Here is a 14,392-nt window from a genome sequence, read left to right as displayed (position 1 = left end):
TTATTGATTGCTATCTAGATACTTAGCTGTATGCCTTCTAAATCAGTTATGTCTACTCCATATGAATTGTGGAAAGGTCGATAATAAGATTTGAGTTTTCTTATACCTTGAGAATCTGCTACCTATACTCATAAGTTCTCCTAAATGTATGGAAAATTAGGCCCTAGAGGCAAAAAGAGTATCTTCATGAGATACTGAGAGCACTCAAAAGTGTATGTGGTATAGGTGAGCAAGAAAGTAAAAGTGTAACTGAATATCAATCACGAGATGTCACATTCTTAGTAAATGAATTTTCAAATAAGGGCGAGCTAAATAAAAAAAAAATTCTCTGTTTCAAATCTTGGACAGTGATAATGATTTTACTAGAGCATCTCATCCAAGTGGGAGCAATGTGAGAAGTGGGGAATTTGCTTCAAACTAGTCTCAATTGCAACCACTTGATGTAAAAATGTTGTCATTATCTAATCCGAGTTGGAGCATAATGGAGAATGATGTACTAAGTGTACAATCTCCAATTTGGCGAACAAGTCGCAAAAATCTTTCTCTGTCGACTCGTCGATGTTCGGACATTGAAGTTAAAAGCTTTTATGGTCGCTCCACAAGAATAGAATGAGCCAAAGAATGTAAATGAGGCTCCGACTTGCCCCGATAAGGAAAAGTGGATATAAGCAATGGAAAAGGAGATGGAGTCAATAGGATCAAATCAAGTTTAGAAACCGATTGATTTTCTGCATGGACATAAAGCCATTGGGAGCAAATGAGTTTTCAAAATAAAGCCTAAAGCTGAGACTCGATTGAGAGATATAAGGCTCGCCTTGTGGTGAAATGGTATAATTAATTCACCTCATTCCGGTAGTGATTACTATAGATCTTGAATTATGTCAAATTGATGTGAAGATTGCTATTCTCAATGGAGAATTAGTAGAATAAATCTATGTGAAACAACCTATTGGGTTTGTTACAGAAGGCCAAGAACAAAATGTATATCGACTTTTGATATCGATATATGGCCTCAAGCGATCTTCGAGATAATGATATATACTTTTTCGTAATGCCATAGTGGCAAATGATTTTGTAATGATCGATGAGGATCATTACGTATATATCAAAAGATCCAAAGATCAATGAGTGATCTTATCATTATATGTTGATGATATACTAATTGCTAGAAGCAATATGGAGTTTATCGATACTGTCAAAAATTGGTTATGTTCCAATTTTGAAATAAAAGTTATGGGTGAATCTGCATACATTCTTGGAGTTAAGATTTCAAGATATTTTTTCAAAGAGATTGTGATATCTTTCACAAGAGACTTATATAGATAAAGTCCTTGAATAATTTCGTATGCAAGAGAGTAAATCCAAAGATACTCCTATTATAAGAGGTGAATGCCCGAGCCACAAAATGTGTTACGAGACTTCATAAATAAATGAAAAATGGAAAGTGTTCCATCTGCTAGTGCTGTGAAAAGCTTAATGTACGCTATGAAGTGTACTAGACCTAATACTTGTTATGCGGTTGGAATGGTAAGTGTACCAGTTCAATTTAGGTCAAGCACATTGGATTGCCGTCAAGAGATTCTCGAGGTATCTAAAAAGTACTGCTGTTTTTTTGCTGAGTTATCAAAGTAGAGATCTGCGCTTTGAAGGCTACATTGATGTTGAATGAGGAAGAGGTTTAGATAAGAGGAAATCTACCTCTAGGATTGCATTCTTACTTAACAATGGCGCCATATCATAGAGCAGTAAGAAGCAAACGTGTATAGCCATATCCACGATAGAAATTGATCCCGTGGTGTTATCAGCGGTAGTATGAGAAAATATTTGACTTAAGAGATGTTTGGATCAATGAGGTGTTACTAAGGATGCTACAAGTCCAATTATTGGTTAATTGTGATAGTCAAGTAGCAAGAGCCTACACTAAGGATCCACTGCAAGATCAAATATATAGTCATGAAATATAATTTTGTGAAAGACATGATTGTACGAAAAGATGTGAACGTACAGTACATATATACGCATAGATTAATAGCAGATCCTATGAAGAAGTCAATTCCTAGAGATGTTTTTTTTCTTAGTCACGTGTTGACAAATGGATTAGTTCCTACGTTAAAATCTCTAGAAAGTGCGTAGAAATGAAAGCACTAGATATTTATATTTCCCAAAGTTCACAGCTAATGATATATGTTATCATTATTGATGCCTATGAGTTTGTATGACATTTATGCATATTAATGCTTAGTGTATTGTTTGATAAGGTATGTCGGACGGATGGAGATTAGCCTACTCACACGGGTAATCGCCTCTATTTACTTTGTGATAAATAGAGATGAGACAATTTTAAGCTAATTATCTAGGTGATAATTCAGAGCTCGAGCTTAAAGTATAAATGTCGCATTGACAGAATGTTAAGATAAGGTCATAATATTTACTATGTCCGAAAGTGAAATAACCCACATATTTCACTTTATCTGTCTTTAATGCTAGATGTGAGTTCTGATGAATTCTTTTAAAAAAGAGTAGATTTGTGAACTCAAGTTAGACATTGAGTATGTCCGAACTATCATCTATACGGTATTAAGAGAAAAGACATACGCTCCATGAGAAAGGAGAGAATACCGTAATACGTATTTCATATTACGTATGCATGAGCCGACCAAAAAGAGTTTGGCAAGAGTTTTGATCTCAACTCTACAGCCGTGTGAGACTCTTGAGGATAAAAGTTCCTCAATTTAGTCCCCTCACGACTCTTACTTATTCTCGGGATTTCTTTTTCGGTGTTCGCTATCTTAGGGTGTTACCAATGGTCATGAGATTGATTCGATCTAATGGGACATTTCTAGAAAAGCGAGCTGAATTGAGATTGAGAGGTTTAAGGGAAGAGGAATATCAATTTATTTTGATTCCACATTCAATCTTTGTATTCACGGGTCGACCAATTATGATTATTTGAGTTTAGTCATGATTGTGAATACAATGTATTGTATTTGAATACTAAAAGAGATCGAGAGAAATATGATGTAAATGTGACTAATTGATCTAGGGTGCTGCATACTGGATCTACTACGAATTAATATGCCTATTTTGAGCTGCTATATACTCCTAACGGATGTATGGCAACGAGCTCTCACAGTATGCTGGTCGCACGGATTATTTGTTAATATGAACTTTGCAGAAAAGAGAGAGAGTTATGTTTAACCTTCTGTGGGTGAGTGGCAATAGTTGACCCTCTGTGGGCATGTGGGATTTGTTTGCCCTTCATGGGCGAGTGGGAGATGTTGGGGTCCATGGGGTTTACGGTGGTCCGCCCATGTAGGCAACCACACCCCACGTCAACGATTGAAAAGGCATCATTGAAACGACATCTTTACGTCGATACATATGTCCCCATCTCTGTCGGTTTTTTAAAAAAACAAGGAACAAGAAAGAACAGAGACGACGACAATTTCTCTCCCTTCTTCTCTCTGGAATGTCAAAAGGGGCGACGGATTCTCTCGCTGCATTGTGTACATTTAATCCGTGAAAAACGAGGTACGTCCGTTCCGTGATGTATTTCTCCGATCAGTGATTCAAGATGATCTAGGGCTTATTAATTTCGTGTAATCCGCTGCGTATGTTTATGGGATCCGTTCCTTTCAATTCAACAAGCGACCTCGCTCCATTCAAGTTTTCACCTGCAAGAACTAGCAAGTATCAAAGAAACAATGCAATTCCGTGAAAGCACATGATGATGCAAATAATTGCAGACATCCTTTGATTCGACAAGAACCCCAACACAGAAAAGAGTGGACATGACCTGTACATAAATTGTTTTGTAGCCTCTGGATGTTTCTCATGTTCAGGCATCTCATGTCCTATTGCCTTAGGACAGTGACTGTTCTTTTCCAGAGCCAATGCGTGACTGACACGATGGAATTTGCGTTAGAATCTGCGTGACCAGGAGTTACCATCACCAGTCAAACTCTCTTAAGGGAACACTCGAAAAGAAATAATCTCCTAATCACTAGAATTGTACCAGGAAAATCCAGGGAGAACCGGTTTGTCCGCAGCACAGAAAACTGTTGCAGAGTTAAAGAATAAGCAGAGATACTTCATATCTAGCACCGTAGCTTGCTCAATATAAGTTGCGAAACAAAGAGATCTTGCATAGAATTCGAACCCGTGTTTACATCATTGCGATGGAGGAAGTTCAAGACGATGGGGGAGCAATCTGTGCCACATGACCTCAAATCTTGAGGATGTTTTGCCATGAATCTCTTCCTGCTCCTGGATCCTCTTCCATGATAATGATCAGTTTCAAATTGTTAAGACATCTCAAACAGATCTCACAGCACAACGAGAACTTGGTGGATATGATATAAACGACTCAGGAATTACAGAGATCTTTAGCCCCCAGAGTGAGAAGTCTCATATCTATGACTGAAATTAATCTTTCTAAGGCGCTTTTATATTAATAAGTTCAAAGAGCAACCAGGATAAGATCTTTTGAGGGAAAGATCCACCTCTAATTTTCAGCAACATCTTCTTGCGTCGCGTTCTAGCGGAGAACTGATATACTTTACAAGTCGGTGTCTAACTGTCTATCAGAGATGCCCAACTATGTCAGTAGCTTCCCTACAAGAATAATTGTTAGCAACATTTCTATTTCCTTCCTCTATGTCAGGATTGTCTTCCTTGCTAATACGAAGAGTACCATACAGTCCAGAGCAGCCAAATGCTAGTCCTGCTTTTTCGGACAACTGATAAGAATCAGATGCTTCCGGGCAAAACACACAGGATGATACCAAATTGAACTAATCACCGGTTGTATCTTATCAAACTGCTACTTCTTGCGTGGACTGGGTGTGCTCCTCATCATTTTTACAACTTATATCAGAACATTAGTCTTTCTCCATGTCACAACATAGTACATCAGTCTCGTCGCAGCATCATGAAACCATGTTAGCATGTACTAGAATTTGTTCTTATTTCTTCTCCAATGACATTTATTTACAGGATGTAGAAATGCAATGAAGGGTTACCAAACATAGGAAAATACTCAAGAAACGCAATAGAATAAGGCCAGGCACTAGAATGTCGATGTCCGGATCTGACTATGATGAGTTTTCATACCTCAATGATCACCGCAATCTCACGGAGCATTTCTTAGCTTGCGATGGTTATATTCCACCATTGAAAGCAGTATGGCTACTCCATCTTGACTCTCAAGGTGTCCTGCAATTTGCCATTCCGAAGCCTAATCGAAGTCAAGTTGCTTTGGAGAAAGAACAAAGTTGCCAATGGCACCTATCATGCATAAATCCCCGCCTTTGCAGATCTCTTGATGATAATTAATCCTCAGTTTTTTTTTTTTTTTGGTTAATGATGGATATGTACTTTGAGGTAATTCTAGTCATAACATTTATGGAAGTGATGTAATTTAATCAAAGAACCAACCGAAGAGAACTAAATCTCAGTTAAGTATGTGTTGTGGTTTCTATTTGTGAAATAATTTTCCTGATCAATTAATTAACTCACTGATTCTGGCCATTCATGTTCAATAACTAGGAAATCTATCCTGATTTAAACAAGGGGCAACAAGGTCTTGATGCCTTTGCTCATTGACAAGATTATTTACAGTGTCAGGTCACGTTTTTCAAGATTTCAGGTCTAATAACAGAAAAATGTGAGAGCAACCAAAGAAAGATTGCTACGTTTCAATGGGGATTCCTTTGTCGTCAGCAGTTATACAGATACAGGGATCAGCCCCGTTTCTTGTTGCTTTAACATTGAAGTGGAGAATACTCGGTCATTTCATTCAACTGGGTATCGACCAATTGCTTCAAACTTCGTGTTGGGAGCAAGCAGCAGAAGTTCGATACCTCATGTCATTCCCCGATCTTCGAGCGCGCGGCATCCCTGCCTTCTCATCCCTCGGGTTAAAAGGATAGCATCTCAAGTACGCTACCAATCCATGAGATTAACTACGCATGCGGAAACGTACAATATTCTCGGACAAACATATAAGATAGGGATAGATCGGTAGAAAAAACGCATTAATTCAAAAACCTGATCTTATTTACAGTCACGTCGTGAGTCAACCGAAATGACACGTTAATTGGTCTCATACTTCGGGACGGGGTAGGATTAACTCCGTACCTACTCCAAATAAGGCTACGTCACTTTCATCATTATCGGCTTTTCAAAAATTACTAGCTCCATCACTTAGAACCCGAAAATGATTTAACAACGATGGGGTGAGATATAAATCTCAATGAGTCAACACCTAAGCCCGGCTAGAGCATTGATTTGTCCGGAACTTCCTATTAATCAATCACATGTAATTTACCCGTCAGGAAACCACACAACATATAAGGACAACTTGATACGTCGGTCACCCCAAATCAATTCACTAGCAGAATATCACACGGTTCGATCGACATAATTAGGGTTATTTAATTATCCACACTAGTCGGTGAGTGTCAATGCTCTAATCAATCAATGCTCTCTTTGGCAAGACAAGACATCATTCCATTTCTTTCGGCCATGGCAACCAATAGTCCCCCTCGTACCCCCGGGACGGACATATCCGAAATCGTCCCCTAGTACCCCCGAGATGGATACATTAGGTGTATTAGATATCGTCCCTCGGTACCCCCGGGCCGACGATAACCATCACATGGCCACACAAGTATGCCAATTGATCAAGCCAATTAATCAATTTTCCTTATAGGCGGATGCTCGCATAGCCGTGCACAAAGTCTTGACCCAAGGCCGTTTTCACGTCAATACATGCAATTGATGCCAAATATAGTCATATGAATGCACAAAATTATGCACTGATCTCTGCATGCATCACGGGGCGATTTTACCCTCAAATCGAACATTCAATCCATTAATAGTCAATCAAAGTATTCAATCGGACAATCGATATAAACGATCGATCCAAGCAAGTCAATCAATTGAATCATGAATATTTGATCGAATTATGCACATTTAAGCTCGATTCAAGAGATAATTTAATATTAACCGATTCTATTAGTCAATTGATCGAACGCTCGTCTCTAATCCATCGCTCACTCTCGACCAATCAATAACGATCATTCAATCAATCAATCTCATCTAATTAGCCATAGAATCCTAACTAATTAGACTAACTTAACCAATTAGGGCCATTGAACTTAAACCAATTTTCTAACTTAAACCGGCCCTAATCGAGTTATCTAAACACCTAATAATCTAAATAAACTAATCCGAACGTAATTAATGACTTAACCAAGGATTAGAGGTCGACTCACAATTAATTGCGCGAGTTTAACCCAACGACGATCTCGAAGAATCCTCAGCACGAACTTTGGACTTGAACGGATCGCGAACCAAAATCCTCGAACTACGGGCCCAACTTCCAATTTAATGTGTCCACGGGCCTAATATAAGGCCCAACTTCGTGCCCAAACAAATTGGGCCTCAGCCCAGCTCGTGGGCCCACAGAATTGGGCCTAACAGATTCGGCCCCAGCCCAAAAATAGGGCACCCACAGCAGAAACAGGGCAGGGTAGGCGGTGGGGTGGCTGTTCGCAGCTGTGGTGGCTTTTCCGGCGGGCGTTGAGGTGGCGGCGGGTGACAGGAAGCTTGGGGGGACCGTGAGGTAGCTGGAGGTGGTCGGCGGTGGCTTGAGGTGGCCGGAACAGGCGTCAGCAGCAAGCAGAACCGGTGCAGGCAGATTCGCGGGTGCAGGGGAGCAGAAACAGGGGAGGTGTTGGGGGCTGTTCCAGAGCTCTGGCGGCGACGGGGCGTCGCGGGGCTGGTGGCCAAAGTTTGAGGGGGTGTTGGGAGTGTTTGGTAGCCGGAGGTGGGAGGAGAAAGGCGGCGTGGTGGTGGATGGGGGCTGAACACAGAACCGGTACTCCAGGGGCCCAAAACAGAGCAGGGTCGATTTTGGGCTGTTCCAGCTTCTCCTGTGGCTTCGCGGCGGCTACCAACGGTCGAAAACGGTGGCTGGAGGTCGGAGGGAGGTCGGAGGGAGGTCGAGGTGGTCGGAGGACTTGATGGTGGTGGCTGCAGACGGTGGAATAGGGGCGGAAAGCGGCTGCAGCACAAACTCGGCGGAAAACAGGGCAAGTCGGGAAGGCTTCTTGCAACCGGTTTTCCGGCGACTCCGGCAGCACGGCAGTGGTCCCATGGCATCGGTGGTATTCTTGGAGTGTACTAGTATGGTGTGGTGGCGGTTTTCAGTTGTTGTTATCGCCTAAAATAAAGAAAGAAGGGGGAGAAGAAGAGCTGAGGTAAGTCGGTTAAGTGGGGGGGACATGTTCTGTCGAGAGAGAGGGAGAGAGAGTTCTGGAAATTGACTAAGGGGCTGAGATGATAAGGTGGGTATTTTGGTAATTTCACATCCTAGATAATTCGGGCATCCGGAAATCCGACGGAGGGTTATTTAACCTGAATTCGAGTCAATTTAGCCCGAGCGAGGCTTAATATGAAATTTTCTAATTTTAGGACGTGATTACTCATTTAATTGGAATTTATTCCAATTCGAAGAACAATCCCGGAAATTTCCAATTTTCGATTTCTAATTTCTTAATATCTGATCTTGGGCATCAAATTAAAATTTTCTAATCGTTCCATAAACTAGATTTTACTATTTTGATCGCCCAATTTTCAGGGCGTTACACCTCATCCGGGCGGATCGCTAAGTGGGAGCCCGAGTCTAAGTTTATCAACATATACAGATAGACTCACATGCACTTAAAAACTTAAGCCAATATGTTATGGGCCAACTAGGATATATTAACTCCTTAATACCACATCAATTCTTGACTTCTCTAGCACTACTCACACGTACATATCAACACTTCATAATGGCTTCGGGAGTTTAAGGATGAAACAAATGACTTTGAATCTTCTCCTAAGTAAGTCGGAGCCAGAATCTCACCAGGAAAAAGGCAAACACCTTGAACTCATAAAGCCTAGGGGAAGATGCTCTCATGGCAGGTTCAATGCCGCTGCTGCCCAGCCATGGTGAGGGGCCAACGTCCCTTTTGGAGACCCTCCACAAACGTCACCAAACTGTTGATCCACAACTAAATAATCAGCGTTTGGTTTGACCCAAAAAGAAAAAAAGAATGAAAAAAATTAAGAATCACCGAATCAACCTGCATCACAGAATTCAGATTAAGGCCGGTACGAGAGAAAATTGAGGATCTCCATTGCGCAAGAGGAGTAAGATCAGCTGAAACCCCTCACCTCTGTGAGTGTTTCATCTTATATAGGTGTTCCCCTTCATAAGTTGTCAAGTCGTGGTTGATAGATCGTGACTTTCGGTGACGATTGGCAAGGTGCAGGGACAGATGTCCATTAGTGAAGACAGTCGATACTCCGACAATGTGTAGTGTTCTCCGGTGGCAAAAACGATCTAAGGATTAATCCATCCTAAATTTTTAGTTAGTGGAGACACCGCCGTGTCTTTCCAATTAGACAAGATTTAAGTTATGTCTAATCTAAACTTGAGACCGTCAAAATACGTTCGGCATTCCGATGGCTTGATTTCATCAAGTTGGTCGAGTTACTTTGACAACGTGGGATCATTGATAAGTCGATCGCAACCTCCTTCATCAATTTACACAAAAGAAATATCCTGTGATGGGAGGAGGAAGCACAAGGTAGATACTTTCTTCGGCGATACAGGTCGTGTTTATCCATCGCGTTATTGGGGAAGCGTCCTATCAAAACATGCACATGTCATAATGGGTGATGGTGCCAGATTCCTCCATAAACGATGCGTTTCCATCCATCGGATAATATAGATTTCACATCTTCTCTATTGAAACCCTAATGACGGACGGGGGCAGACAAGGGGATATGGCTCTTGGCCAGAATCATGAGGGAGACATGCTTCAAGAATTATCGAAGACAAAAGCAACCCCATATAGCCATTGATGTGGATTGGAGATTGGTGCGTACAATTGGTGCAATCACTTCAAACTAGTGACATGTCTTTTCATCTCCACTTCTATTCAACTCCGGTAGATTGATACAGTGAACCAATGTTGTCTTTTTAATGATCAAGATGCGTTTCTAATTTAGGGAAGTCAGAAAGTAATTGCATGTTATTTTTAGCACGGAATATGAATTCTTTCAAATATGAACTTCATGGAATTATTTTATCTAAGACCTTCTTTTTTCCCATTTCGATAGAAGTTGTTTATCGAGGAGACAGTTGGTGTCTACTTTGTAAAGCGGACGTCTGCAATTGAAGTCACAATTCAAAATTAGCAGTTCTTGATCCCGAGAAACCATATGCCGGTAGCAGCACGTCAAGAAGCAAGATCGCGGGTTATAACTAGCTTTTTAATTGGCATTACCAAAAATCGCATATTGAGGGAGGAAAATTCTCAATGTCCGTCCACTTTCCCCACCGTTTTAGTCCTTGCTCTCTTAAGGAAAATGCAAGAGAGTGAAACTACATATGAAGTACAATAACACAACAGTTACTTAGGAGCTAGAACGAGACAAAATCTAATCACTGGCAAGCTAAACTACCTCAACACTTGCAATCAAACTGTAAAAGATACCCTAAACATCATTGCTATCTCCAAAGGGAAAACTAGCAGAAATTGTGGGAGCGCTTGATGAAGTTGATAATGTTTCTAGTTCCATCTCAACTTTGTCATCGTCAACTAGCTCATCCGGTGGGTAAATAAGCGGCTTAAGTACACCACAAGTGCCATAAGTTGTGTACGGCGCTCACTTTAGTGTCAAAACTTCCAAATCGATCACTTTAGTGCTAAGTTTTTGTAACTTCGATCACTTAAGTGCCAACTTCTTTTAAAAACGATCACTTTAGTGCCAGAGCTTATGTGGCTTGCTGAAAATTCGACACGTGCTATTTTTTATTAATATTTGAGATGACGTGGCTCGGTAAATTTGACACTAAAGTGATCGTTTTTTAAAAATATTGGCACTTAAATGATTGTTTTTAAAAAAAGTTGGCACTTAAGTGATCGTTTTGAAAGTTTTGGCACTAAAGTGATTGAAGTTACAAAAACTTAGCACTAAAATGATCGATTTGAAAGTTTTGGCACTAAAGTGAGCGCCGTACACAACTTATGGCACTTGGGGTGTACTTAAGCCGTAAATAAGCGGTTTAGGAGGCATTTGAATATTACCAATGTCTCCTTCAAGCATCTCTAAGACTTTGTTCATTGGAGGCCGATGGTCGGGTATTAATTGTATACACCAAAGTGCAACTATTATCATCTTTTTTATCACATGCCTTTCCTCTTCAACAACTTCTTCCATGTCAACACTTTCTCCTTCATTGACTTGGTCGTACACCCATAGCAGAAAATAAATTTGGCTTGAGCGTTCCACATTTGCATTTATATTCTTCCTTCGGCCTGCCATTTCCACGAGCATCATCCCCGAAGCTATAGACATCCGCTTTATAAGATACACCACCGATGTTTTTGTAGAACAACTCGGGCGCCATATATCCCAAGGTTCCTCTTGCAGCAGTCATTGAGACTATGCTGTGATCAATGGGATAAAGTTTCGCAAGTCCAAAATCAGAAACTTTCGGAGTGAAATTCTTGTCTAAAAGAATGTTGTGAGGTTTGATATCAAAGTGTAGTATTTGTATGTCACACCCCCGATGTAAATATTCAATCCCCTTCGCCACCCCAAGAGCGATCTCATTTATTTTCTTGCAATCAAGAAACTTATCACCTTCCTTAGTGAAAATGTTCTTATCCAAAGATCCATTTGACATGAAATCATACACGAGAGCGTGTTTCGTGCCTTCAAAGCAAAAACCGATGAGTTTCACGACATTAACATGGTGAATTCTTCCAATAGTAGCCACTTCATTGATAAAATCTTGGCCATGGGCCTTGGATTGCTTCAAAATCTCGATGGCTACTTGGTTGCCGCTTCTAAGCATTCCTTTGTATACAAAACCATAGCCCCCTTCACCCAGCTTGTGCTTAAAATTTCCGGTGATCTTCTTGATATTCGAGTAAGAGTACCTTATGGGCAAAAAGTTGTTATGAGCTTGCAAAAATTCTTCGATGTTCTTGTCCATTGCCAAGTGCCTTCTTTTGAACTTGTAGATTAGAAATATGCCGAAAAATGGTGCCCCGATTACAAATTTCGCTACACAAAAAAGCACCGAAGAAAATTTGATAGGTCAGCATAAGTTTTTCTTTTGATAATTATTGGAAGAATAAGATAATTGTGGCTTACCTAATAGTATCATAAAATCCCAAGCAGTCCAAAAAGCAATATCATCTAGAGCACCTGTGGAAGGAATCAATGGTGTGAAAAGAAGTTTGGAAAGCAAAAGTCACGATGAAACAGAGTAGCAGCAGGCTCCTTTGTACAAGTTCAATTTTGTCCAAAAGAATATGAGAAGTGGAATGCTTGCATGTGCAAATAAATGGAAATACTAAGCTTCGTTTTCACGTGGATAATAGACAATACAAGAAACTCCTTTGGCTTTGTTAGCGGTCAACAAATCTTGAGAAACAGTGCTTTTCATTTTTAACTAATTATGTTGTTCCTCCTATCGATACATGAGTACAATTTTTTAAGGATCGTTAACGAGTGTCTCCTAGATTATTAGTCAAGTGACTAGTTAAAGAACTAATTAAGAAAATAAAAAATGAAAAAAAAAAGTCTATGCCAACAAAAAAATAGTCATGTGGTTGGTCGCAAATCCTTTTTTTTTTCTTTTATGCTACAGAATAAGAGTACTTGGATTCGCAGAAGAAAGCAGTACTTACCACCCCAGTAGTACTTGTATCCGCAAACCTGACCTCCGTTGATGCTACTCATAGAAAATCTAAAGGAAAAAAAGATTTTGCGGAGATGAAAGTAGCTATAGAAATCAAAGTAGCAAAAAAAAGTGTTCTTCCAATTAACGTAGCTGAAAACAAATCCATCGGTCATGATGCTATGGATTAGCTCGTTGTTGTAGGAGCTACTGTTAATGCGTTGTCCAACCGCAAAATGATCTGTCCATGTCCACCTGCTAATGTTGCAAAAATCCCTAACATCCGATGCTTTTGGATTGAGCAAAGCATGCAAGTTCCAATTCAATGATGTGTTGGATCTGGATGAGTAAGACCCCTCGATGCATGGACCAGTAGCGATGTAGAATGGAGAACTAACTGGCTTTGAACAGTTCATAATGACCAGTGTACTTCCATTATTGTCAACGCTATTGAACCCATAGCCCAGCAATGAATTATGGGGGAGAGACAAGCAGTTATCCTTTTGCAGCCCATCGTCGACCAACCTGATTCGGCGAGCGGTATAGTCGATAGACTGCACATATAATCGATTATCAGAAAAGTACCAAACAGTGCGATTATCTTCACAAGTCAAGTCGAATCCATCGATACCCCATCTGTTTGGGTTGCTTTTCAGTGAAAACAGGTGGCTTATATTGCCAATGTCACCACAGGATGAAGCGCTCCGTCGATTACTCGGCTCGACACTAGTAGTCATTGCTAGAAATAGAACAAAAGCGGGCAGAAACGCTTGACAGATATCCATGGAGCTGAGAGCATTAATCATGCCACTGTTTGTCTTCGGGCAAAGAGAAATTGGTAAAGAATTGGTTGTAGCGTGACCACTTTATTTTATTGAAAATTGAGCAAAACAAAGAGTTTCAAAGTAAGAAAATAGGAAAAATGGGCAGATTTGATTTTTGAAAGCTCATGAGAATTCTGCTTTCTCGCTTTTAGATTTAATTAGTTACAAGACATTTTGCCGTGCCTTAGGTAGCCCTTGCTTTTGAGCTAAAACAAGGATGTGACATTGATACAATTATAATTAGCGCGTCCTCCACGAGACTCGACACTCGTTAAGAATGTTGACAATAGCGGCTATAATTTACGTACTTAATACTTGCTGTAACTTAATCAAACGAGGTTTTTCCTCTCTCATTCTGGAACGATAAGTAATAATTCCCAGAAACTTTCTAACATTGTCCACAGACGTTGGAGTCAAATATACGTCACCCCCGTTTAATGACCTCCATGTACAGCGCGCGCATCTTGGAAGTTTACACCCACTGAAAATCCAAAAGTCAACAAACAAATCCATCTCTCTCCCCATCACTTCCTTCTGATACACAATCTTCCTTCTTCGTCTACTTGTTCTCCTCCATCTTCTTTCTTTGCCCCACGAGTCACGGCCATAGGAAAATTGGTATCTGGCTTTGAGGAGCAAGACAAGAATAAAATCTAGCTTGGCTTGAAACTTCTTACTGCATGTCCATGTCACGACATAGTACTTCAGTTTTGACCTAGTACCATGAATCCATTTCATGATGGCTGCAATCTTGCACATATATGATTTCTTACCTTGCCATGGTTATATTCCGCCATCAAAGTAGTATGGCTACCTC

The 14,392-nt window shown here is 40.4% G+C and overlaps 3 protein-coding genes across 3 annotated transcripts; all 3 read right to left on the bottom strand.

The window, feature by feature from the left end:
• Nucleotides 1–7,369: 7,369 nt before the first annotated feature.
• LOC115731217 (classical arabinogalactan protein 9-like) lies at nucleotides 7,370–8,161 on the bottom strand. Its single transcript, XM_048281830.1, has 2 exons — nucleotides 7,973–8,161; nucleotides 7,370–7,867 (listed from the first exon to the last, which is right to left on the bottom strand). Exons 1-2 carry the CDS (start codon nucleotides 8,159–8,161, stop codon nucleotides 7,370–7,372), a joined length of 687 nt encoding a protein of 228 aa, XP_048137787.1.
• Nucleotides 8,162–11,152: 2,991 nt separating this feature from the next.
• On the bottom strand, nucleotides 11,153–12,090 carry LOC125312557 (rust resistance kinase Lr10-like). The gene has a single exon (XM_048281994.1). It carries the CDS (start codon nucleotides 12,059–12,061, stop codon nucleotides 11,297–11,299), a length of 765 nt encoding a protein of 254 aa, XP_048137951.1. The 5' UTR covers nucleotides 12,062–12,090; the 3' UTR covers nucleotides 11,153–11,296.
• A 177-nt stretch (nucleotides 12,091–12,267) lies between these two features.
• Nucleotides 12,268–13,582, bottom strand: LOC125315841. The gene is made up of 2 exons (XM_048281829.1): nucleotides 12,733–13,582; nucleotides 12,268–12,276 (listed from the first exon to the last, which is right to left on the bottom strand). The coding sequence occupies exons 1-2, from the start codon at nucleotides 13,555–13,557 to the stop codon at nucleotides 12,268–12,270; spliced, it is 834 nt and encodes a 277-aa protein (XP_048137786.1). The 5' UTR covers nucleotides 13,558–13,582.
• Nucleotides 13,583–14,392: the final 810 nt, after the last annotated feature.

Source organism: Rhodamnia argentea, chromosome 7, assembly GCF_020921035.1.
Source record: "Rhodamnia argentea isolate NSW1041297 chromosome 7, ASM2092103v1, whole genome shotgun sequence".
Lineage (NCBI taxonomy): Eukaryota > Viridiplantae > Streptophyta > Magnoliopsida > Myrtales > Myrtaceae > Rhodamnia > Rhodamnia argentea.
The sequence above is the reverse complement of the archived record's forward strand: the minus strand, read 5'-3'. Positions and strand labels throughout refer to the sequence as shown.